The sequence below is a fragment of the Brassica napus genome, chromosome C7 (assembly GCF_020379485.1).
Source record: "Brassica napus cultivar Da-Ae chromosome C7, Da-Ae, whole genome shotgun sequence".
In the NCBI taxonomy this organism is placed as follows: domain Eukaryota; kingdom Viridiplantae; phylum Streptophyta; class Magnoliopsida; order Brassicales; family Brassicaceae; genus Brassica; species Brassica napus.
The window spans coordinates 46,072,044-46,097,165 of record NC_063450.1 but is presented as its reverse complement, the minus strand read 5'-3'; the positions used below and the strand labels follow the sequence as shown (position 1 = coordinate 46,097,165).

The window sequence follows — 25,122 nt, the reverse complement described above, 5'->3', positions numbered from 1 at the left end:
TCATTCAACTCATTCACACTTCATTCTCTCTTCATTCTCTTTAGTCATAACAATTCCGTGAAAATCATGTCTTCAGAAGTTTATTATCGTTCGTGGATGGATAAACCTCATTTGGATCCGAACACCAATTTGCTTACGGAAGAATACGTTCAAGGGATTGGAGAATTCATGAGGCTTGTTCAACAGCAACCGGATGCAAAAATTGGTATGTTAAGATGTCTCTGCTCTACTTGCAATAATAATAAGGTTATAAAAGAATTTGATGTTTGGACTTATTTGTATATGAATGGGTTTTCACGTAATTATAAAGTTTGGTACCTTCATGGGGAAACTGGTTATGAATATGGTAGTACTAGCGAACCTCAGCCTGTTAGTGAACTTCAGCCTGATATTAGGTTAGAAGAATCTAGAACGGATATAGATTATGGTGTAGGTACTGAGCAGATGGTACATGATCATTATAGAGGGTAAGAACCAAATCCCGAATCTAGGAAATTTTTTGACATGTTGGATGCTGGAAAACAACCTTTGTATCAAAATTGTAGAGATGGTCATTCAGTCTTATCATCTGCAACTAGATTAATGGGTATTAAGACAGACTATAATTTGGCTGAAGAATGTATGGCTGCGATTACTGATTTTGTCAAAGGTATTCTACCTGAGGATAACCTTGCACCGGGTTCATACTACGAGGTTTAGAAACTTGTTGCCGGTCTTCAACTATCGTACGAAGTGATAGATGTATGTATTGACAACTGCATGATCTACTGGAGAGCGGATGAGACACGGAATGTATGCAAATTTTGTGGGAAACCTCGTTATCAGGAGACGAGGGGAAGAGTTCCGATCCCATTCAAAAGAATGTGGTATTTGCCTTTGACGGAAAGATTGAAGATGTTGTATCAGTGTGAGCGCACAGCAAAAGCAATGAGATGGCATGCAGAGCATTCCACAAATGGTGAGATTAGACATCCTTCAGATGCGAAGGCTTAGAAACATTTCCAGTCAACATATCCAGAATTTGCGGAAGAGAGAAGAAATGTTTATCTTGGATTATCTACTGATGGTTTCAGCCCATTTGGAAAGCATGGAAGACAGTATTCTCTATGGCCAGTTATTGTGACACCGTACAACTTACGGCCGAGCTTGTGCATGCGACGAGAGTTTTTGTTTCTCTCAATTCTCATCTCCGGGCCAGATCATCCTAAAAGATCACAAGATGTGTTTCTTCAACCACTGATATATGAGTTGCAACAACTATGGGCGCATGGTTTTGAGATATACGATGTTTCATGCAAAGAAAACTTTCAGATGCGGGCAGTACTTATGTGGACAATAAGTGACTTTCCAGCATATGGTATGTTATCTGGATGGACAACACATGGGAGGCTATCATGTCCATATTGTCAAGATGACACAAATGCTTTCCAACTAAAGAACGGAAGGAAAACGTGTTGGTTTGACTGTCACAGACGATTTCTACCACCTGATCATCCATACCGCATGAGTAAGACTTCGTTTACGAAGAACAAGCAGGTGTTTGATGGTCCACCTGAGGAAGTTAGTGGAAAAGATTTGTTGAAGCAGCTTAGGTATTTTGATGCAGAAAGGACGCCAGATGTATGTGGACATGAAAACATTCGAGTCAATGCGGTTGGAGAGCTACATAACTGGCACAAAAAAATTATTTTCTGGGATCTGCCATATTGGGAGAGTCATCTATTGCGGTATAATTTAGATGTCATGCATATTGAGAAGAACTTCTTCGACAATCTGATGAACACAGTCCTTAACATCCAAGGTAAAACAAAGGATAATTTGAAGTCAAGGTTGGATTTAGTCGATATTTGTGATCGTTCTGAACTTCACGTTGATGAGAACGGTACGGCCCCTTTTCCCATTTATCGGCTGGATGGTGCTAGAAAAGAAGAGTTCTTTGATTGGATTACAGATAAAGTGAAAATTCCTGACGGATATGCATCAAATTTGGGGAACTGCGTTGATAGAAGCGAAGGAAAGTTTACTGGCTTGAAGAGTCATGATTGTCATGTAATTATGCAGCGCCTCCTTCCGTTTGCTTTTTCAGCATTATTGCCACGTAATGTTCATAAAGCAATTGCAGGTATCTTATATTTTTATAATTTAATTTATTTTTATATTTAACAATTATGCTTATAAAAACTTAATACTTACGAAAATTATGTATTTTATCTATGTAGGGATTAGTGTTTTCGTCCGCGACTTATGCAGCAGAGTAGTGACTGAAGAGGGTATTAATAATTTGAAGACAAACGCACCAGTCAGCATGTGCAACCTTGAGAAGATATTTCCTCCATCATTCTTTGATGTAATGGAACATCTTGCTATTCATCTCGCAAGAGAATTGAAACTTGGTGGTCCTGTGCAGTACAAATGGGTGTATATTTTTGAGTGTTATATGCATCATCTGAAGAAGATGGTCAAAAATCAAAGCAGGGTGGAAGGATCTATAGTGGCACAGGTGATCAATGAAGAAACTGCAATCTTTGCTGAAAATTATTTTCCACCAGAAGTGCATACAAAACACCGAAGACCTGCTCGGCATGCTGATGGTAGAGAGCAACATATCATGTTACTGTCTCAAGCATGTTCAAGGAAATAGGACGACTTAGTGGAAAATTCACGAAACGGAGACTTACGGACACTGAGCACGCTCATTTGCAAACATATTTGCTCACCAACTGTGAAGATGTTCTACAATATGAGAGGTAAAAATATTTATTCATTTATTGTTAGATTAATATTCAATAAATTTATTTCATATTGATAATATTTTTATATATAGTGTATATATGGCGGAGTTGCGTATGACTCACAGGCATGCAACAGAAGAAGAGCTTCGACAACTTAGAGATAACTGATTTGTTGCGTGGCTTCGTAGTTATGTGAGTCATATATCATATTACCATATGCAAATGATTAGTTTAAATTTAATATAAACTAATCAATTTTTCAATCATATATGTTTTTAATTTATAAGTGAATGATGGTTTGGCCAGAGGTCTTGTGTTCGATGATTGGATACGCGAATTTGTGCATGAACCAAACTATGTGGTCAAATCATATCCTAAATTTTGTACGCGAGGATATGCATTCACAAGGAAAGGTCATTCTAAGACAACATATGATGCTGGTGTTTCATCTTCTTCCGGTGACGATGTCTACTACGGCAACATAAAAGAAATATTGGAAATCCCTTCCGACGAACGAGAGTTGTGGTTTCGTCAGTTTGCGGTATAGTAACTCTTCATTTTTTTAAAGTTTTTACATTTTTTAAATATATTTACTTGTTAAATTATGTTTGTTTTGTAGCAAGAGTTCAACTGGCACTCCGATCTCACGGAAACAGTCCGTAAGAAATTCAATGAAAAGGCCATGGACTCTTATACGAAGCAGATAAAGGCGTGGAAGACAGTTTGGCAGAAGAACAAGAGGCCACGGTTCATCAACGGGACGGTGTGGGAGCAGTTGATAGCTCATTGGGAGAAGGAAGAAACTGCAGAGACGTCTTCTAGGAACTCCAAGAACCGGATGAACGATCGTGGCGGGAAAGGTATGTATGTGCACAACCTCGGCGCTTGCTCTATGTCTACTAAGGAGGATGAACTTGTAAGTTTTTTATTATTATTTATCTTTATATTTTTTAAATAAATATTTTATATATTCCTTGGCTAATAATGACAGTTTTTTTAGATCGAAGCAAATGACGGTAATCCCGTTGATCGTCTCCAACTCATTAAGGTGGCTCACACTAACAAGACGACAGGTCAAATTCATGACCCCATGATCAAAGGTGTCGTTGATTTGGTGGAAGCTGAAATAGTATCTCAATCTCAGCCTCTCTCTGATGACGGCGATTCTGCGGGAGCTTCAACCAACTTGTCACTATTGCAAATAAATGAGATGGTTGAAAAGGTAATTTTTTTTATTAATATATTTTTTTTATAATGTCGATTACTAACTTGTCCCTATTTACTAACTTTAAATATTTTGGTAGGCGGTTCCTAAAAGAAAAGGAGGCCGTTTAGTTGGGTTGGCCCGCCGTGCTTCTTCGTATCCGGCATCTTCTTCGCAAGCTCCGTATGCCAATCCCATGATTCTCGAGGAGCTACATGACAAAGATGAACGGATTGGGGCATTGGAGGAGCAGAACACCACTATCCTTTCTGAGAATGCCACTATCCGTTTGGAGAATGCCACTATCCTTGCTGAGTTGGCATCCCAGAAGAAGTTTAACACCGAGATAATGCAGAAGCTAGATCGTTTGATGTCTTCGAGTTCTTCTTAGTTTTTCGGCTTTTTAAAACTTTCTGAATGTTTTTTTTTCTATTTCGGTTTGTATGAATTTTAAACTTTTTGAATGTTTTTTTTTCTATTTCGGTTTGTATGAATTTAAATTCTATAATATTATCAGTTTTAAATTTCTGATTTTTTTAATTTATTAATTAATTTTTAATATAAAAAAATATATAAAAATGCAAAATTAATTCGTTTTTAAAATTGGTATATTCCGACGAATTCTGGGCGTCGGAATATACCGACGGACAACGGTTCCTCGGAATATACCGACGAACCAGCATCCGTCGGAATATACCGACGAACCAATATCCGTCGGAATATACCGACGAACCAATATCCGTCGGAATATACCGACGAACCAATATCCGTCGGTATATTCTGACAAACATTCGTCGGTATATTCCGACGCCCAGAATTCGTTGGAATATACCGAGGAATCCACTCCGTTGGAATTGTCCGAGGAACGTTCTCCGTCGGTATATAATTTTTCCGATGAACTCTGGTCTTGTGTGTCCGCATCGTAATATCGTCGGAAGTTCGTCAGAATGACGTTTCTCGGTATTCGTCAGAAAGTCGTCGGAAGTTCTGACGAAATTCCAACGAATTTTTTTTTTCCGACAAAACGACACCGACATATAGGTTCGTCAGAAATTCGTCGGAATCGGTCTATTCCGACGAATTTCTGACGATTTCGGCCATCAAAATCCCCCTGTTTTCTTGTAGCGCAGAGATCTGTGCCAGATAGGACAAAATAGAGTAAAGGATGCAAATCAAAGCATTTGATTATCCCCAGTAACCTTGATGGTTTAGACTTAATCATATAGATTACATCTTATGATATGCAATGATTGTTGTACGAAGCTACCTATCTTTCATGGAAAATTACAGATAAATCAGCCTACGTATCTGCTTGAGAGACATTGAAGTTTATTTGCCAAAGTTGTCAAGGGAATGAACTAACAGCTTTTTAGCTTAAGCAGTTAAGTGATTTAGTGTGGCCTAAAGAGTATTACAAGTTAAGTACTCAGCATGACTCATTTACTTTTTGATTTAGCTTTATATAAAAGGAGTGGAGTAAAAGGAATGAAAGGTCTATCTCATCTTTCTTATCACCACTGTTTGGGGCATCTGCGTGGGGACAAGATAACTAGATTGTAATCTGGGGGCAATCATAGAAAAACAAAACAAAGCACTTAAGCGTGCACTAAAAACTCTTGCATAAACAGTGATACAAGAGAGATCATGTGAATCTACAATTCCATAAATATATCCAATCTGAACAATGATTGTTCTAAAGTTACTATCTAAAGTAGTATTGTAATGATCAGATTTGATATTTAACCCCTCTTAGGAAGGAATAAAATCATACCACAAATAATTAAGTCGGTTCTAACTAAATCATGATTAGAGAGACGTTTATACTTTCTTGGTGCTTTTGTCCTCGCAAGTCTACTATTCTTTATCATCATAACTTTTGTAAAAAGCAATTTAAGAAAGGGAAAAAAAAACAGTGAAAGCTCCATCAGTATCTTTTTATCACTGTTTGGGTTGGATCAATGAAAGAATACAAATTACAAATCCAAATCATAGCACTTTAAAGAGGACATATACATCTATGTTGAATACAAATATGTTAGGACAAATCTTAAGGTTTTTTGGGTACTAAAGATGTTAAAAGTCGTTCAATCTTGACATAAGTTATGGTCTCCCTCTGCATATATATGTATACATTTCTTACTTCCATGGTTAATCTGCTATTTATCTAGCGCTATTACCAGTTAAACCAATCATTCTAATTTCGAATACTGGGAGGTTATAGGACGCATCCAATGAGTAGAGAAAAACATATAATTATGCAATAAAACAAACTGTTTATGTTTTAATTCAAAGCTGAACACATAGATTTAATCTAACAAAACCCTTATTTAAATACCCTACACGGAGGACGTCGTCTCAGAGGCGGCTGCAGCGGCGGCGAAGGCGGCGTCTTTGTCGGAGTCATCGGGATCTTTGGCGGGATCGGATTTGTCGATTGAGGAGCGGAGTTTGTCGAGGAAAGGCTTGAAGGCGATCTCTATAGCTAACCATCCAAAAGCCAAAGCTGCAACCACGACAGTCGCCTGTTTCGCTCCCGAAGCTTTTCCCATCGCTTGTAGTTGTCTCCTTTTCTTGTGGGTGGAGTGTTTCGATTCGACGGCTGAAGGTGTTTAGGTTGATTCAAACGGGCCGGTTTGGGCTTATGATTGGACAAAGTAAGTAGTAATATATCATTTTATTAACATATCACAAAGTCTGAGACGGATCGGATATCCGGACAATTTTAAGGTATCCGGATCCGGATCTTTATCCGGCAGATCCATAATTTTACTATTCTTATCCGGATCCGGGGTTCTCGGATATCCGGTGTCGGATATCCTTCTAATAATTGTAACACCGGATATCCTTCTAATAATTGTAATATCCGGCGGATATCCAGATCCGGATTTGAATCCTTAAAATAAATAAAAAATAATAATATATAAAAAATATTAAAAATAATTTAAAAATAAAAAAATATAATGTTTTTAATTATTTCTATGTATAATATTACAAAATTTACATAAAATTTATATATACTATTATAAAAATAAAAATATATTTAATAAATTAATTTTTATATATAGATATTACTATTTTTGAAATAGTTATTAATAAAACTTACGGATCCGGATATCCGGACTAAAAAATTAAGGTATTCGGATCCGGATCCGGCTTTGACGGATCTAACATTTTACTATCCGGATCCGGATTCGGCCTCTCCGGATATCCGGATTTTCGGATCGGATCCGGATCGAATCTGGATCTCGGATAAAAATCTCAGGCCTAGTTTTGACTAATTTTTAAAAATGTTTGTTTTGATCAGTTTTTTCTTGTTGCTTCAATATTGGTCACTCCAAAATAAACGACAAAATGTAAAGAAAAGTATTAAGTGGTTGGACAAAACGATTATATCCCAACATAACAAAATCATATGTTAGAAACTATTAGCACTAAACTATTAGCACTAAAGTATTTGATTTTTTTTTTTTACTAAAGTATTTGAAATAGACAACCAACGACGAATTCAAACTTCCTTCTTTATAGTCTTCAGCAACTAAACACAATAAATCAATATTCTAATTTTTTTTTTGGGGTAAAATTTTAAGAATAATTTAAAATCTTTCTCTTTCCACAGTATACATACATCATATTCATTGTTTTATTCGTTTTCTTATAAATTCTGACCTGGACTTTCTCTTCCACTATTCAGCTATAAGTTTGTCAAACTAACCGATTCAATACAAAAAAAAATACATCAATAAATTGCAACAATAAAAAAAATAAATGAAGTTGGTGAAATTTGACAAATTTAGCACCGAGGAATAAAGGGTACTCAACGTGGTTTGGTTAACCCAACATAATGGTTTAGTTGAAATAGATGTTTTGGTTTGATCTCCAAAGAAACGGACCCGTTCCAGTTTCAAACGCGCGTTATAATTGGGGGACTTTTCAACTTAGGGCCCGACTAGTTTAAACGCAGTGGTTGCGGTTGCGGTTGCGGATGTAGTAGTTTACGGATGCGAGTGGTTGCAGTTTCAAGCATTATTAAGCGTTTTGTATGACTGGTACAACGTTTGAAAATTGTTGCGTTTACGGGATATTTGTGACTGGTTGATTATAAGATATTGCAGCGGTTTAATAATAAATTACTCATATTAACATATTATAACATTATAAAAATATAAAAACATACTATTGTAATAAAATATAATAATTATCAATATAATATGATTAATAAAAATATTATGTTTATTTATAAAAATTTTAAATTAGTTGAAAGTTATAATTTTAATAAAATTTGTTTTGAAGATTTATATTAAAAAAAATTTAAAAATATTTTATTTCGTTTTATATATGTGTATATCTTTATATATGTGTGTATATAAATGTTTAAAAATTCTAATAAATAGCTGATTGGTTCAAACGCAGCGGTTGCGGTTGCGGTTGCGGCTGCGGGAATTTGCGGATGCGGGTGGTTGCGGTTTCTAGCGGTTTTAAGAGATTTGTACGACTGGTTTTGCGGTTAAAAATTGGTACGTTTGCGGGATACTTATGACTGGTTAACTACCTTATACAGCAGCGGTTAAATAATAAATTAACAATATTTACATTTTATATAATTATAAAAATATCAAAAATTATAATATTATAATAAATATGAAATTTATATTTAGAAAATTATAGTTTTAAATTTTTAAAAATTATAGAAAATATTTTTATTTAAAAATTTTAGAATATTAATTAAAATATAATAGATATATGTTATTATTTTTATAATTCCAATTTAATTTTTTTATTGAATATTTTTATTTTTGTATTTATATGGTTTTAAAAAAAAAATTATCCTCCCGCAACCGCAAACGCTAGCTGGAACCAACTTTTGATTTTAAGAGGTTCAGAGCGGTTTGAAGCGTATCGGTTTGTATGATTGTTTCGAAACGCTGTCAACCGCTACTAACCGCAAAAACTGCGTTTGCGGGTGGTAGCGGGAAAACCAGTCTCACCCTAAATTATAAATTAACGTGCAACAAACACAATCTATCAGAAGATTTATTTATTTATTTCAAATTTCTTCAAAACCAAAATTTCTTGTATCGTCCGTTGAGGAGAAACTTCAAACGAACCAGCCAGCCATGAACGATCTTCTCTCCCGCTCTTTCAAACGCTCCGTAGCCGACGACTCATCGCCGCCTCACTCGCACACTATCGAGATGCCAAAGGCTAAGTACTCAGACGAGAACAATCTCGACAAGTTCTTCCTCGACGTGGAGGAGGTTAATAATGATCTAAAAGAGCTCGATCGCCTATGTCACAGTCTCCAAGTAAGCCACGACAAGAGCAAGACGCTCCACAACTCTAAGGCTGTCAAGGAGTTGAAGGACAAGATGGATTCTGACGTGTCTAAGGCGCTCAAGACGGCGAAGCGTGTGAAAGGAAACCTCCAGGCACTGGATCGTTCGAATGAAGTGAACCGGAGTTTACCGGAATGCGGACCGGGTTCATCTTCTGACCGGCAAAGGATGGCGGTGGTTAACGGGTTGAGGAAGAAGCTGAAAGATGCGATGAACCATTTTATGCGAGTGAGAGAGACTATCTCGACGGAATATAGAGACACAATTCACCGGTTGTACTTCACCGTCACCGGAGAAAATCCCGACGAGGACACCGTCGATCACCTAATCTCTACAGGTGATCATTTCCTCCGATTTCTTTTTCCTTAATTCTTTTGAGTTATTTGAAATTTCAAACAGCAAGAAAATAGCAAAAGGTTGTTAATCAAGAAAATAGCAAATGGTTCTGTTTTGGTTCGGTCCGGTTATGATATCCGGGATATCTACAGTATTTTAAGATAGAATCTATTCAGGTTATTGTGTTTTCTAGTTAGGTTCCGGTTCAGTCCGAATATCCACAATATTTTAAAATAGAACTAACTGTTCATGTTATTGTGTTTTCTTTTCCGATGGAATAATTTTGGTTCAGTACGGTTAGGTGTTTTAAATTCGGTTAATTTGTCCATGCGTAATTGTGGGGTTTTGTAAACATGATATTATTGAGATATATATAAATTGAAATGACATTTATTTCAGGAGAAAGCGAAACATTTTTGCAAAAAGCTATACAAGAACAAGGTCGGGGTAGGATTTTGGACACCATAAACGAGATACAAGAGAGGCATGACGCAGTGAAAGACATTGAGAAGAGCTTGAACGAGTTGCATCAGGTGTTTCTTGACATGGCCGTCTTGGTTCAGAGCCAGGGTGAACAGCTGGACACCATTGAAGACAGCCTCAAACGAACCAATACGATTATCCGTTCCGGTGCAGACCAGCTTGTTAAGGCGCGGTTCTATCAGAAGAACACGCGTAAGTGGACTTGCTACGCGGTTTTGATACTGATCATTATTGTGGTTTTAGTTGTGTTGTTTACGGTTAAACCTTGGGAAAATAACAATGGTGGTGGTGGAGGAGGTGGTTCGAACCGTCAAGCCACACCGGTGCAAGCTCCACCACCTCCATCTCAGGCCCGACGTCTACTTCGTTAATTTTTGTTTTGTTTTTACTTTTTAGTTCTCTTGGTCTATGCATGGACCTCTGCTTTGGAGATTGATTATTTATTTAATCGTTTTACTAGTAATGTTTTTGATTGGTTCAAGTCCTTGTGTATATATATATCTCATGCGAGCAGTACATAAATTATTTACCTTCTATAAATAGCGCGGTAATGAAATTTATCGTGAAATGTATTTCGTTACGCGTGTTTTCATAAGAAAATCACATTTTGAAACAATCAATAACTGAAAAAGTCAATAGAAGAATGTCATATACATATATGGTACAGGTGAAAGCCCATTAGTCATACAAAACAAGAGGTTTATTGTGTTGTGCAGATTCTGTCTGTTTGTTCGCTCCCAATGTCGTCGTTGAGGATGATAGGCAAGTCATCGTATGTGACTGATATCTTGTGTATTTGGCTCTCTTCTTATTAATGGATTTGTGTAAGATCAGACATAGCCGTTAACTTCACAGGTCAGTTCAGTCATTTCCGCAAACACTTTGTGAGTCTTCCCTCTGATCAAGTTAAGTTCTAATCACATGAGAATTGGTCGAATTAAATAAAACCCTTGTTCGAAAACTCGCTAGGCGTTACGCGTGCGCTCGGGTTGGGCCTAGCGCGTAATGGGAAAAGCGGAGATTAATCCAAGATTAATCGGCGATTATTTTTGCGTGTAGTCTGGTGGGTGCTTTTGTGAGTCATTCACATCAGGTCCTGAGTTCGAAGCCTGAAATTTTTCATTTTTGCTTTTTATTTTTTTAGGAGTGGCAATATGATAATATTCTCATCGTCTTCCTCTGTCCCAAATATTAAGGGTTAGCTGTTTCTGCAATATTTATCAGCCGCAATAAAAAGTTTCGTTAAATATTTATTGCTTTTTAATTGTTGTTTACACCTTGAAGCTATAGATCTACACTATATTGAAGGATTCTGGACTTCAAAATATCCAAAAAATTAAAGTTTTGAAACAGTTTCGTACAATCAACCGAATTTAGCATAATCGCCACGGTATGTTCCCGTGCAGCGTATAACCGCCGGGTTAACCGCGTTTTCGAACAAGGAATAAAACAGATGGGATGTTCCCTTGAACATAGTTCAGTTACTCTTATAGATTGTTCTTTTTAATAATAAGTAGTAGTACTAAGAGTCTGGGATAAAGAGATCTTACATTACACCATTTAATGGAACAAGCATTTCTGAATAAGATTACAGCTACTATCCTGTTCTTTATCTCTTATATTATCTTCTTCTTTAGCATCAGTAGAGTACAACAGCATAGTCATAACTCATAGAAAGACAGCAAAGTTTTTCATTTTCTAGCCCTCAGTGGAATCTACCGTGCTTTTGCCGCTTCATGTACTAATGTTCGAAACCACCTCGCTTCTCTCTAGACTGCCCTCTTCAGTCTCTCCTTCTCCTACAGAAGGACGAGGCTCCCTGGCTCTCTCCGAAGCCAAGTTTAGCCTCAGCGCTCGTCCTTCAATTTCCTAAAAACCCAAACCAAAACCAAAACCAGAAACTATTAAGTCTCAAACCCAACTCACCAAACCAATCTTAGAAGAGGTAAAAGCCTTACCACACCATTCATAGCACCCAGAGCAGACTGAAGGTTTTCTTCCGACTCAAAAGAAACGAAACCAAACCCTCTAGACCTCCCACTGTTTCTTTCGTAGATAACTTTAGCACCAAGCACACCAGGCTGATCTCCAAACGCATCTTTAAGACCTTGCGAGGTTAGATTCCAACCAAGGTTCCCTGCATAGATCTTGTGAGGACTGTCAACATAACTCCTGTTACTATCACGAATCTTGGTTCTCATCACTTCCCTCTCTCCGCCTCTAGGCACCTCCGGGAAGTTCACTTTCACCGTCCTACCACCGATTTGCTACATACATACACGCACAGAAGATGAGAAAACGTTGTATGATCAAAAGGGAAAGGATGGAAACTTTACAGAGCTGTTGAACATCTGAATCGCTTCTTTAGCTTCTTCAATGGTTCCCATGGTTACGAATCCAAACCCTCTGCTTCTGTCAGTGACTTTATCGTACACAATCTGCAACCAAAGGTCAAAACTTTGGAACAGTCTTGCAATAAAGCTCGACACTTTGGAACAACAATCTGACGAACCTGAACATCGACGACGTTACCAGCTTCTCCGAAAAGCTGGGAGAGCTCAGAAGAAGTGATTGTGTAAGGCAAGTTCCCAACGTACAGCCTCCCTTCCTCAACGCTCGCTTGCGTCGCATCTGCGTCTTCTTCTTCGTTTTCTTCTTCTTCCTCGTCCTCTTCTTCTCCGGATGACGGCGGGATTTCGTCTTCGGCGGCGCAGAAGAGGCGGTGGCGACGGGTATTTAGATGGAGGAAGAGAGGAGGAGTAGGGCATTTGGCGACGAGTTTGAAGGGTTTTGGTGTGATGCGATAGAAGAGTTTGAAATTTGAGTGGAAGGAGAGTAATGGGTTAAAGGTAGCGGCGGAGGAAACGGTAGCTGCGGCGGAAACCGCCACGGCAGAGGAACAATAAGCTGAAGACATGTTTCTAGAGGGGACTGTGAGACTATTGGAAGAGAAGGAGGGGATAAGAGATATATTTTCTTATTTGACCAAAAGAAATAATATACTATTAGGTAATAACCCGCCGAAAATATTAATCTGTTTAATATGGATATCGATTCGGTTTTAGGTTGTTTTTTGGTTTTTAATCTCGTAAAATATAACTGTCATTTTAAATCAATATTTATTTGGTTTGTTCGGTTAAAATGTTTGATGTTTTTCTTTTTTTTTCTGTGATAATCAAAAATTACTATTATTTGTTTGTTTTCATGTTATGAATCTTAGATAGTCGTGATGTCGAACCAATGGTTTCATATTATAGTTTCTAAACAGATGATAGTTAAAAAAAGAAAATTATTAAAACAAATCATTTTACTACAATTTGGTCGATAGTGAAAGAAGCATTAAGAAAAAGAATATTTTAACTTTCAAAAAATTAAATATTTCAGTTGTGGTAAATACTTAGTTATAAGGTGCTCACGTCAATGTGCACATATATGTGTATGTAAAAGTATATAAATATGGTTGATAAATATATAAAGATACTGTTAATTAATATTAAATGACATTTTTTTCAAAATAATACATGAAAAAAAATTCTTAAAATGAAATTATTTAAAAACAAAAAATATTGTAAAACTTATATAAACTATAATATATAATTATTTAATATATGTATATGCATATAACGGATCAAATTGGATATACGTTCCTATAAATATTGATATTTGTGATTTGTTTTTTTTTGGATATTGCATTTTAGTATTTGATTTGCTTCGTAGAGTAACGGATATCCAGATTTTTCGGTTAGAATCAAAACGCATAATGAATCGAATCAAAATTTATGAATAATTTGTCCCGCTCTATTCGTAAACAGTAAAAATAACGTAAAGAAGAACCATGCATGTGAGTTTTATATTAAAAACGTAAAATATATAGTATGAATATTTTTATGTGGAGTTTGGCTGAAAAGTTCTCTACATGTGACATGTGTCTATTTTAGTGTGAACGCATTTATTATAATGCTTTTATACGTGACATGTGTCCAGTTTAGTGTGAATACATTTATTACAATGCTTCTCCTTCAATATATAAAGGATAATTTTGAGAAATTCTCTAGATGGCCATTTTAAAGTTAAAGGACGAAGTCTCCAGGTTTGACAAAAAAAAAGCAGTCTCCAGGGATGTAGTTTAAATTTTTAAAAATAAAAAGATATTATTTTAATCTTTTTTTAATGATTATTTCTCTCACAAAAACTTAAAAATAATATTTAAGAGAATTGCCCTTTAATATTTTTTCTCATACACAAAAAATATATATTTTCGTCTATACGAATTTTACTAAAATCTAAGCAAATTTCTTTTTTTATTTTATTTGGCTGGTGTTATTGTATTTTGGGGTTAGTATGGAGTATAAATACTATAAATTTTTTTTTAACATTTGTGATTTATTTATTTAGTATGTTATGAATATCTAATTTTTTATTTTAAAAATATTATATTTAGTTTTAACATGTGAATATTAGCAATATTTATGAATACTTGTGGATATTTCATCTGTTTTGTTTAATACAAGTAATTTAGAGAAAATTGCCACAAATTTGTTCTTACAAATATTTTTCACATGATACTTAAAATTAAAAAGTAAAGGAAGTAGTGAAAGTGTATGTGTCGTAAATTTTAAAACTAGTTAAAAATGAAAAGACAAAAAATTATAGTTGTCTTAATTTTTAATTTTTAATTTTTTATTTAGTACTTTTATAAATAATAAGGTGAATAGAATTTAATAAAATCATATGTAAACAGCTTGACCTGTGTTAGGCCCTGTGAGAAGCCGAAAGTGTGGAGGCTTCTCCAATCACGATGAAGCTCATCATGTGCTTCAACTATATTTGGGATGATGTGCTTCAACTTCTCCAATCACGATGGAGCATCATGTATTTGGAAACATAATCATATATATTGCGTCTTATATTTATTTGTTTAGTTTTATTCAAGTCGTTTCATTCTTGAAACAAGGTACTCTTTTTCGCCTAGAAAGCTAAAAGATGTTCATTAATCCTTTCAGCAAGAGCTTGCACTTGACGTAGGATTAGTATCTTTCATGCAGGTTGTTTCATCAGAAACCTCATGTAATATATACCACGGTATACCAGGATACACTTTTTCAGGTGTGATATGAAATAGTTTCTCTTGTTTCATAAAAAAATGAAATAGTTTCTCCATTTTCTCATGTTTCTAATGAAATAAGTTGTATGATCATGATGAACAATTTGCTTTCATGTACTTTATTCTATTTAATTTAATGAAAACCCTAAAGTAGTCATAAGTCAAGATTATCGCTAATATCTGGCATCAAAACGAGATTGATGCGGGCTTGCTTCCAGTATCAGATGGTTTGATTCATGTTCTTGCTCTTTTTTGTAACTTTATTTTTGCTCTATGTTGCTCCATAAATTTCGTCCTTAGAAGAAAGGTTTAACTTTACAGATGGTTTGAAATAATAAAGAAATATCTGTAATCATAAACGTTGGGTGTGATATTTACTAATATGCATATATATGCATAATATAATTATTAAGAATGGTTGAATCTAGTAAACGAGATTGACGTGTGTTGAATGTTAATTAGTATGGGTCTCGGCTGGGTATCAGAATACTTTGTAACGTAATACTCCCGATTTTATTTGTAGAAAAAGTATATTATAATAAAGAAAACCAAATAACTAAACTATGCATTAGTTTCTACATATGTCACGTGCTAAAAAGTTGTTATGTGTAATCGTCCTACGAATATAGAGTTCGATTTTCTCTTCTACGTTCAAAGATGAGTGTTTTAGTTGATTTTTCCTTTGGGTTTCCATTTCTAAAAACAATTCTATGGAAAATAGGAATCATGATGTTACACAAAATGTAATAGGTCTAGAAAGATGTAAGTAGCAAGCACACAACAAAATCAAAAGTTGCAATCATGGAAATGATCAACCATGAAACTGAAAGTCTATGTGACCTTACTCACATCAGAAGCGAGTGTGGTTGTTGACCAGAGTGAGTGGCTCTCTAATGATCCTCGAAACCTGAATAACAAATACATTTTGAGACAGTACACAAGACCATACATCTCCTCCAACATGCGATTCACCTCAGCCATGATTCCGTCGTTCGCAACGTTCGCCATCTTTCTTCTCTCTAGAGCGATCGATGATGATGAATGAAGAATGAGTATGCAACAATTAGTAACTTTTTCGAAAACTTTGTTTTTTCTCTTCTTCTTTTCGTCACCCGCCCGCGCTGCACGGATGATGTTTATATTTATAAATTGTGTATTGTTTGTAACAATAATTATATAGTTACGAAAAATATAATGAAATTGCATAACTTTTATTTTTATCAAAATTTCTTTAAAATATAATAAACAATGTGCCATTTTTCTTACATATGTTAATTACTTTATAAAATTACCCCTTCTTAAGTTTATCACCATTTAATTATTTGCTTATTTGCATTTACAAATTCATAGACTGTATTTATAAATGTATATGTATATTTTTATGCATATAAACTTATATGATACTATTGTAAATATTTTTAAATATTATTTACTTATATTTTTGTTTGAGTGACATAAGATATTATTATTTTTATAGTATTTAGTTTGCTTTGTAAATAGTTAAACTCTTGACAAAGTTTGTGATTTTATATAACTATTGTGTACACATGTGTACCTGAGCTATAGAAAACAGTAATATGACTACAAATATAGAAATAATTCCACATCAATAACGAATAATATGTATGTATATATATATATAAATTTTGTACAAATGTATATTTTGTGAAAATTATTTATAAATGTGTCTTACCAAATACAAAATCTAGACAATAATAATCAAGTCAAAATTTGTCGAATAGTTACATAACTAAAATTTTAAATAAATTTATTAATCAGAGAAAAACGATTAATCAAATTTCTAAATTATTAAGCTTATTCGTGTTTAAGCAAGATAAAGTATACTTTTTCTGTTTCACAAATACAGTCATTTTAAAATTTTCACACATATTAAAAATAATTGAAATATATTTATGCATTTATTAGTTACATATATTTAACCAATATAATTAGAGATAAATAACATTATTTATAAGATCAATGTATTTTGTAAATAATATTAAACGTAAAGTAAGTATAAATTGTATTGAAATTTTGAAATGATATTTTTTGTTTGACAAGAAAAGAATGTCAAAATGACACTCTTGGTGAAGTAGAAAGTGTATAAGTTGAGCAATTGATGGTTGATTCATAAAATTGATAAATAAATTAGCTGATAATTATTTGGTTTAGCTATTTTTAATTTGATTTTTATTTTAGATTAAATTTTAGTTTCAAAAAAAATTTACTTATATTTTATTTAATAAATAATTTATTTTAGATATGGAAAACTGTAAAAAAACTTCAACTTACAGAAAAACCAAAATAATCTCCAATTTTTATTTATGCCAGTTTAGTCTCTAACTTAAAAAAAATACATTTTAAATCTTTTTGTTTGTTGACACACTGTTTAAAATACATGAAAAGTTAGTGTTAAATTGATTTAGGGGTTGAATTTTTTTTTTATCAAAAATTACATATTCATCAAAAATAAGGTCAAAATGGATAATTTTAAAAATTGAAAGTTAAACTAACCAAAAGTTCAGTTTTTTTTTTTGTTTCGTTTAGAAAGATATTACCTTTTAATGGTTTTCTCACTTTTAGAAGTAAGTAAAAGCAATTATATTTTTCTGATCCAAAAGAGAAAAAACCGCTAATATTTAAGCTTTTCTAAACGAATAAAAAGCATAAACTTTCATTTAATATATTTTAACCTTCTATTTTCTAAAATTATCAATTTTAAACCTCATTATTTGTTGATCATTCTGTTATACATACACAAAAAGTCAACCATTAAAAAAATAATGTTGACTTGTCAAAAATAATAATTAAAATGGATTTTTGTGTAAGTTGGTTTTTTTTGTGTAAGTTGAATTTTTTTGTGTAAGTTGAATTTTTTTTCTTTAGAGTTTTCATTATTCAGAATAAATACAATCTGTGAATATAATATAAAATTTTTTTTATTAAAATTAACGTAATCTTTATTAAAAAATTAACAAAATCTAAATAAAAATAAAATTCAAATAGTTAAACCAAACATGAACACTGCAGTAAGAGCTTCATAAGAAAGCTACTTCAAATTTTATTCCATGTAATTTTATCTTTTAGTTTTGGATTTATGTTTTATATTTATTATTTTATGTGTAATTTTATATTTTATATAAATAAAATAGTTGTAAAAAATAAAAAAAGGAAATATACATCTCGTGATAAAAAAAAGTAAAAAACTATTCCTACACAAATTAGAAACTAATGTGTATACCTCCTTATAAGAAGAGGCACAGAGATTTGGAGTTGACATACAAAAGTACAATGAGTTTTTCGTTTCGCCTAGCAGCCGCCAGAGACAGAAAGAGAAGCAAGACTGTCGTGAAACCTGCATGGAACCTCCTGGATGAGCTATTGATGGAGATCATACCGAGATTGCCGGCCAAATCGCTGATGAGGTTCAAGTGTGTGTCAAGGCTCTGGCATTCCCTTATCACTTCCCGATATCTTACCAATCGTTTCCTTAAATATTCATCATCGTCGGTTCAAAGAAGCCGTATGCTCATGTCTTTTGTGGACTCTGACGAGCCGTATAAGTATGCGTTGATCTCATCGTCTCATGACCCTGTCCCTCTCATATCACCTTTCTACCCTGCCCCCATGTATGACCTCGACCAAGATCTTACCATGCCGAGAATAGGAGGCTGCTTTGTCAGCGCTCTTCGCGGCTTGCTATGTGTCAGACTTCTGAGAAGTGTTCGAATATGTAACCTTACCACCATGCAACGTGTGACCTTGCCCATTATAACATCAAGAATTGTGCCTGAAAATAATGAGAATATTTGGAGCTACTTTGGGCACGAACCTGTTCATGATGAATACAAAGTGCTTAGTACAGTCTGGGAGGTGAGCGAGGAAGAGAAAGTAGTGAGATCTGAGCATCAGGTGTTGGTACTTGGTCATGGAGCTTCATGGAGAAGCACCCGAAGCACCATTCCTCCCCCTCCTCATTGTCCTTACATGCATGGTATCTCCATCAACGGTGTTTTGTATTATGGAGCTTGGGTTGACAAAAATAGATGTGTGGTCATGAGTTTTGACATGAGATATGAGGAGTTCACTTTGATCGAACTGCCTGTTGAGGCTGGCATTGTATGGGACGCCCGTACCATGAATCTCATGAACTACAAAGGCAAACTAGCTGTGTTTGAATATTCAAGCATTATGATTAATGGTAGCATAGATTTATGGTTTGTACAGGATGCGGGCAAGAGTGGATGGTCGGACAAGAAGTCTTTTGTTTTGCCTATTTTCGAAACGCGCACACTGTCCATGGCCAGCAGGTTGCTGATACAACCCACAAGTCACAGCAGTGAAATTTGTCTGAAACCGGAAGAAATCAATCGGCATAATCCACGCTGTGTCATTTATGATTTGGAGAGGTGCAAGATAACAAGACTCATTAATGGAATGAGAATAGTTGATAGGTTTTGGGGAAGCACGTTTATGGAGACGACTTTTTGGGATGATATTGAGAGCATCATGTATCTGGAAACCTAATTATATCGTCTTTTATATGTTTTTGTTTTTGTTCTATTCAGTTGTTTCTTTCTTGAAACACTGTTTGTTTTTTCCCCTACTCGAAAGCTTTCTAGCTCTTGCAGTCTAAGACCATCATTAACGCAAGTATTTAAGGGGTCTCTAAAGCTAATTATACATTTAAAATAAATCAAAAACACTAATAATCTCAAAAACCGTCTTTTATTTAGGGACGATGGAGACCGTCTTTTGGGGACACGTGTATGCGAGATGAGAGGAGAAAGGAGGAGAGTGGTTCGGTTTGTTTGGTTTCTCTCCAAAACGCTCCGTCTTCGTCTCCGAGAAGGGCGATCGTCTCTCTCTCCATGGTTTGTCGAGGAAAGGTGATGCTCCCTCTCCATGGTTTTATGTTGATTAATCAAGAAACCTCATCAAGCACATAGCAGTGTCCTTAATACCGGAGTTGCCCAGGGATACACTTTTTCAGGTGAGATATGAAATGAAAAGAGTCACCCTTATCTATGAAATCGATAAACTATAACCAGATACTTTGATCATCACTGTCTCATTGGATTTCCAATGAAGATCTCAACAGTGGAGTATACTTATTTAAGAAATAACAGTACAAGAAAAAAAGAGAAGGATAGTTTCATTTCCAAGCCGGAGATGCAAGAAACAATATGATGATCAGTATCCCCAGTAGTCGTTACGGATTTCGTCATCAAACTTCTTTTTGAGTTCTGGGTGCTTCTCAAAGTACTCATCTGCAGTCATCGTGCTGAGCTTTTTCTGATTACGCCAACCACACACACACACGTAAAGACAGATGAGATTATACATCAGAGTTAAACAAAAATATACATCGGATGGAACTTTTTGTAAGATAAACTTGTTATTGGGAGGGTACTTACGCTTATCTCCTGGACACCAACAATTTCTTTCTCCAGCCGTTCAGACTCCTTGAGCGACTTCTGTTCTGCTTCTTTCAGCTCCACCAACTATATAAAGAAAGGAACGTGGCACAAAGGAAACGACCAAGTAAAAGATGAAAACACCCTTTTCAAAAAAAAAACATTGTAAAAGAAGGAAAGGAAGCTTCTGAAAGCTCACCAAAGCATCAAACTTAGGCTTGTATTCAGGGGTAACATTGTCCACGTACTTGGGAATCTCAACGCCTGCACCAAACCAGAAAGAGCAAACAAAAGTTCGTTTTGGTATATCTCCATAGCTCCAACAATTACAAAAACATTCAGCCCCCCCCCCCCCCCGACCGATATAGAGCAGATGTATTTCAAGATACTTTAGTCAGGTTTGAGAGCCACAATACAATATACATGAAAACTAGTTGAAACGAGTTGGTAAGTGTATACTATAGGCCAGCCTATAGAGAGAGGTTCTAATCAACAAAAAAGATTAAAAGCAGAAGAACTTACTGTCATAAGCTTCCTTGTACAAGTCAACAATGCCGGATCCAATACCCTTTCTGTAGAAATCCCAATCAATAGGTTCAGGCTCCTGCAACAAAATATAATCAGTGAAGATGAAACAAACCGTAGGATGTGGATAACAACAAGATCACTTGATCCAGATTCGAATCTACGATTCTAAGGATTAGATGATTTGGGGAAACAATACAGATCAATCAAGAGAATCGGGAGAGAGAACCTGGCTGAACTTGGTCTGGAGCTGCGTGTTGACCTCGTCGAAAGCGCGACGGAGGTTAGAGAACTCTCTGCGAGCCTCATCGGTGACGAGGACCTTAGCCATCCCTTCCCAATCTATAGTCCTCGACGCTTTGAATGCCACATCCGCCACTTTCTTGCCTGCTCCGCTCATTTTTCTCGATTTCGCCCAAAACACACACTGATGCAATTGATAAAAGAAGATCTAAAACGTTGTCATTTTGACCCGACCAATGAAGAAAGGCAAGAGCCCTAGAATCTTAAAAACCCTTACAGGCCCTTTCATTTCCCTCTGTCTCTAATTTAGTCCCTTTATTATTTTATCGACCCTTTACTAAAACGACCCTCTGACTCTCTGAGTCTTACATTACTTTGACTCTCTTGGAACAAAAATCTTAAATGGTCATTGGTATTTAGTACGTTCAGTTTTTGCTCTTGAGGTAAAATCCACTTTCTTATGGTCTAATAATCAACTATTTGGTCATAGGCAAATTAGTTTATATGACGAATGTGTTTTTCCGTCTGAGAAATTTCTTTTAGACTGTTAAGAAATAAGAATGATTATTCTTTTTATTATATAATACCGAAACCAAACAAGGGCATTTGGTCTAGTGGTATGATTCTCGCTTAGGGTGCGAGAGGTCCCGAGTTCAATTCTCGGAATGCCCCCTCTTTTTCTTTTTTTCGCCATAAAGTATGTTTTCCTTTTTTTGTTTTTCGACTAAAATTCTTTATAATTTGGGGATTATCTTTTTCGGTTCTGAGAGAACCTGTGAACAATGACTGAATCAGTGCCGGAATCAGGTCATATACCCGCCGGAGAATCCAAGATTATCCCTGTCGAGGCCGAAAGCATCAAGCAGAGAGTCGAAGAGGTTGTACAATGGGTTGATTCGGTAAATAAAGTTTTCTCCTTTAAACCTTTTATTCCTTGTTTCTTCTTGTTATGTCATTCTTCTTTCTCGCTCTGTTTTTGGAGTTTTGCTTTTAACTTATTATCTTTGATTTAATGGATGTCTTAATTGGTTCTACTTGCAGCTTGAGCATAAACTGACAGAAGTAGAAAACTTTTACTCGACCATTGCCCTCTCAAACTCTGCCTCTAGACATGTTGTTGGGATCAGGAAGGTCCAACAAGAGGCTGCTCGTAGAGAGGCCGTTGCTGCAAAGAGAATGCACGACCTCATGCGTCAGTTCGGAACAATCTTCCGTCAGGTACTGGTCTATTCTTGGTGTTTATGACTTCAGGAGGAAGAGTTTGAATCATCATTATCATTTGATTTTCTCAGATTACTCAGCACAAGTGCGCATGGCCTTTTATGCACCCTGTCGATGTAGAAAGTCTTGGTCTTGATGACTACTATGAGGTAACCGTGTTCTCCTTCTCAGCTCTCTCAACATATTAACATACAACCACTCTGTTTTAACCGGATTGTTGTAGGTTATTGATGAGCCCATGGACTTCAGCACGATAAAGAATCAGATGGATGCTAAAGATGGTACCGGGTACAAACATGTAATGCAAATCTACGCTGATATGCGGCTAGTCTTTGAGAACGCAATGAAGTATAATGAAGAAGCTAGTGATGTCTACTCTATGGCCAAAACATTACTGCAAAAGTTTGAGGAGAAATGGGCACACTTTCTTCCTAAGGTTCTAGAAGAGGTAAATGGGTTGATTGATAGATTCATATGTTTTTTCTTGATGGACCATTGGACCTTAGCACCAATGTTGTTGATTACAGGAGAAAATACGGGAGGAAGAGGAGAAGCAATCAGCAATGGAGGCGCTGCTAGCAAAAGAAGCATCTCATACCAAAACAACTAGAGATTTGAGCAATGAGGTTCATATCTTTTCCTTTTGTATTATAAACCTTTAAATGTTTGAACTGATTAAAACTGTTTGGTATATGGCTGTCTAGATTTGCAATGTTAATGACGAGCTGGAGAAGCTAAGGCAGGTAGTTGTGGGAAGATGCAGGTTTGCATAATCACTCTTAATGAATTCTTAACAACTTTTTGTGTTCCCTCTGGTCAATGCATATCATTATATATGCTCAGACCGATGAGTGATTGATTGTATCAGGAAAATTACAAGTGAGGAGAAACGTAATATTGGTTTTGCATTATTGAAACTGTCAACGGATGAGCTACAGAAGGTGTTGGGTATCGTTGCTCAGGCTGATCCTAGATTTCAAACTAGAGCAGAAGAAGTGACAATTGAGATGGACGTACTGGTAAAACCTCTTTACTTATTAGTGCTTCTCTGGTCGAAAGACACCCTTACTTTTTTTCTTTTCTTAAGCTAAAGTGGTCTTGTATGCAGGACGAACCAACACTGTGGAGGCTAAAGTTTCTTGTGAAGGATGCGTTGGAGAATGCAACGAACAAGAAGAAAGAAGAGAAAATAAAGACTGGAGAATGTAGAGGGACAAAACAAAACAATGAAGTTTCTAACAAGCGAAATGCAGTGAACAAGTTAGCAGAGAGAAGAACCAAGCGGCCATGCTTGTGATCCACAGACAAATAACATCTTCTCTTTCTATTAATGTTCTGCAATCGTTGTGTATATCAGAAACAAAACTAGCTTCTTTTCTCGTTTGGATTTTACTAATCAAATTTCAGAAGTTAGCTTTTGTGATTTTATTGACACATGTTCCTCTCCTTTTATGAGAGATTATGAATATAATGAGATTAGTTAATAAGCCTCAGGGTTAGTGTGTGACGTAGTAATATATAAATGCGCTTTAAACTCCTCTTCACTCTGCATGAAGATGGGAGAGTCTGCGGCCAAGGAGAATGAGAACCCATGCGGTTTGGAAACGGAGTTAGCAGAGATATCAATGTGGCTGATGAAATGCCCTTCTCTGGCCGCTTCCTCTCTAAAGTCTCTTCCTTCACCGGTCGATCCGTACCTTCCTGTAGCCAAACTCATAATCTCCATAGACTCTCTCGCTTCTGTAGACGATGAAACCAAAGTCATCATTTTTTTCCCTTCCTATATCATCTTTTGCATCTTCTATCTGCATGCGTGTGTCTCGTTTTTGCTGAGTTTGGATATGTCGTGTGGGTTCTTACATTGATCAGAGTTTGTTTTGGTATGTAATGAAACATTGTGGTTGTTTTTGTCTAAGCAGGTTGCAATGGAACTAACGCGAGATGAGTTTGGAAACACTCCAAAACGTTATGCTTTGGAAATGTCTACAGATTGCATCCCCATGCTTGTCTTCAGCGAGTCTTCTTCACATGGTAAGGAGACTTAGAATACTCTCTCTGTCTCTCTCATGTCCCTCTTTGTTGGATAGATTTGACTTTGTTGAATAATGCCCATATTCTCATTTCGTTGCTTCTGATCATTGTATGAATGTTTAGAGCAATGGTATGTTTATCTGCAAACCCAAACAAATGAAACCTTACTTTACTTTGATAACTGTGTTGATTCTGTTCTCTTCAATGATATTTCTTATATGAAAACTGTCAGGAGAAGGGAAGAAGATTAAAGGAACTTATGAGCTGAAGGTTGAGTACAAGATTGTCCCCCAGGAGTAGAGGAACTCTCTGTCTCTCTCTCTCTCTCACACAATGTCTCTTTCATGTTTTAGAAATAATAACTTTTGATTTCTATAATAAAGGCTAGCTAGTTAGTTGCTTCAAATGTAACTGCTGACCTTGACTGTAATAAGAAAGAAAGGTTCTTTCACAAGGGGGACAACACCCTCTATCGATATGCACTTGGTCAACC

General features: G+C 35.6%; 7 protein-coding genes and 1 non-coding gene across 8 annotated transcripts; 5 read left to right on the top strand and 3 right to left on the bottom strand.

The window, feature by feature from the left end:
- Positions 1-6,168: 6,168 nt before the first annotated feature.
- On the bottom strand, positions 6,169-6,579 carry LOC106409000 (outer envelope membrane protein 7). The gene has a single exon (XM_013849689.3). The coding sequence runs from the start codon at positions 6,483-6,485 to the stop codon at positions 6,273-6,275; it is 213 nt and encodes a 70-aa protein (XP_013705143.1). The 5' UTR covers positions 6,486-6,579; the 3' UTR covers positions 6,169-6,272.
- Positions 6,580-8,346: 1,767 nt separating this feature from the next.
- Positions 8,347-11,401, top strand: LOC106409479 (syntaxin-122). The gene is made up of 2 exons (XM_013850110.3): positions 8,347-9,606; positions 10,005-11,401. The coding sequence occupies exons 1-2, from the start codon at positions 9,051-9,053 to the stop codon at positions 10,457-10,459; spliced, it is 1,011 nt and encodes a 336-aa protein (XP_013705564.2). The 5' UTR covers positions 8,347-9,050; the 3' UTR covers positions 10,460-11,401.
- Positions 11,402-11,619: 218 nt separating this feature from the next.
- LOC106410945 (RNA-binding protein CP33, chloroplastic) lies at positions 11,620-13,089 on the bottom strand. The gene is made up of 4 exons (XM_013851580.3): positions 12,601-13,089; positions 12,425-12,526; positions 12,047-12,355; positions 11,620-11,957 (listed from the first exon to the last, which is right to left on the bottom strand). The coding sequence occupies exons 1-4, from the start codon at positions 13,003-13,005 to the stop codon at positions 11,823-11,825; spliced, it is 951 nt and encodes a 316-aa protein (XP_013707034.1). The 5' UTR covers positions 13,006-13,089; the 3' UTR covers positions 11,620-11,822.
- Positions 13,090-16,570: 3,481 nt separating this feature from the next.
- Positions 16,571-20,080, top strand: LOC106410206 (putative F-box protein At3g52320). The gene has a single exon (XM_013850687.3). It carries the CDS (start codon positions 18,424-18,426, stop codon positions 19,717-19,719), a length of 1,296 nt encoding a protein of 431 aa, XP_013706141.2. The 5' UTR covers positions 16,571-18,423; the 3' UTR covers positions 19,720-20,080.
- A 113-nt stretch (positions 20,081-20,193) lies between these two features.
- On the bottom strand, positions 20,194-21,686 carry LOC106409518 (ATP synthase subunit d, mitochondrial). Its single transcript, XM_013850143.3, has 5 exons — positions 21,364-21,686; positions 21,132-21,213; positions 20,809-20,873; positions 20,610-20,696; positions 20,194-20,487 (listed from the first exon to the last, which is right to left on the bottom strand). Exons 1-5 carry the CDS (start codon positions 21,532-21,534, stop codon positions 20,386-20,388), a joined length of 507 nt encoding a protein of 168 aa, XP_013705597.1. The 5' UTR covers positions 21,535-21,686; the 3' UTR covers positions 20,194-20,385.
- Positions 21,687-21,977: 291 nt separating this feature from the next.
- TRNAP-AGG lies at positions 21,978-22,049 on the top strand. Its single transcript has one exon. It is a non-coding gene; the product is annotated as a tRNA-Pro (tRNA).
- A 35-nt stretch (positions 22,050-22,084) lies between these two features.
- On the top strand, positions 22,085-24,085 carry LOC106409517 (transcription factor GTE6). The gene is made up of 8 exons (XM_013850142.3): positions 22,085-22,276; positions 22,419-22,595; positions 22,670-22,747; positions 22,822-23,046; positions 23,126-23,224; positions 23,303-23,361; positions 23,467-23,617; positions 23,707-24,085. Exons 1-8 carry the CDS (start codon positions 22,160-22,162, stop codon positions 23,893-23,895), a joined length of 1,095 nt encoding a protein of 364 aa, XP_013705596.1. The 5' UTR covers positions 22,085-22,159; the 3' UTR covers positions 23,896-24,085.
- A 63-nt stretch (positions 24,086-24,148) lies between these two features.
- BNAC07G32800D lies at positions 24,149-25,122 on the top strand. The gene is made up of 3 exons (XM_013849125.3): positions 24,149-24,358; positions 24,518-24,629; positions 24,862-25,122. Exons 1-3 carry the CDS (start codon positions 24,149-24,151, stop codon positions 24,927-24,929), a joined length of 390 nt encoding a protein of 129 aa, XP_013704579.2. The 3' UTR covers positions 24,930-25,122.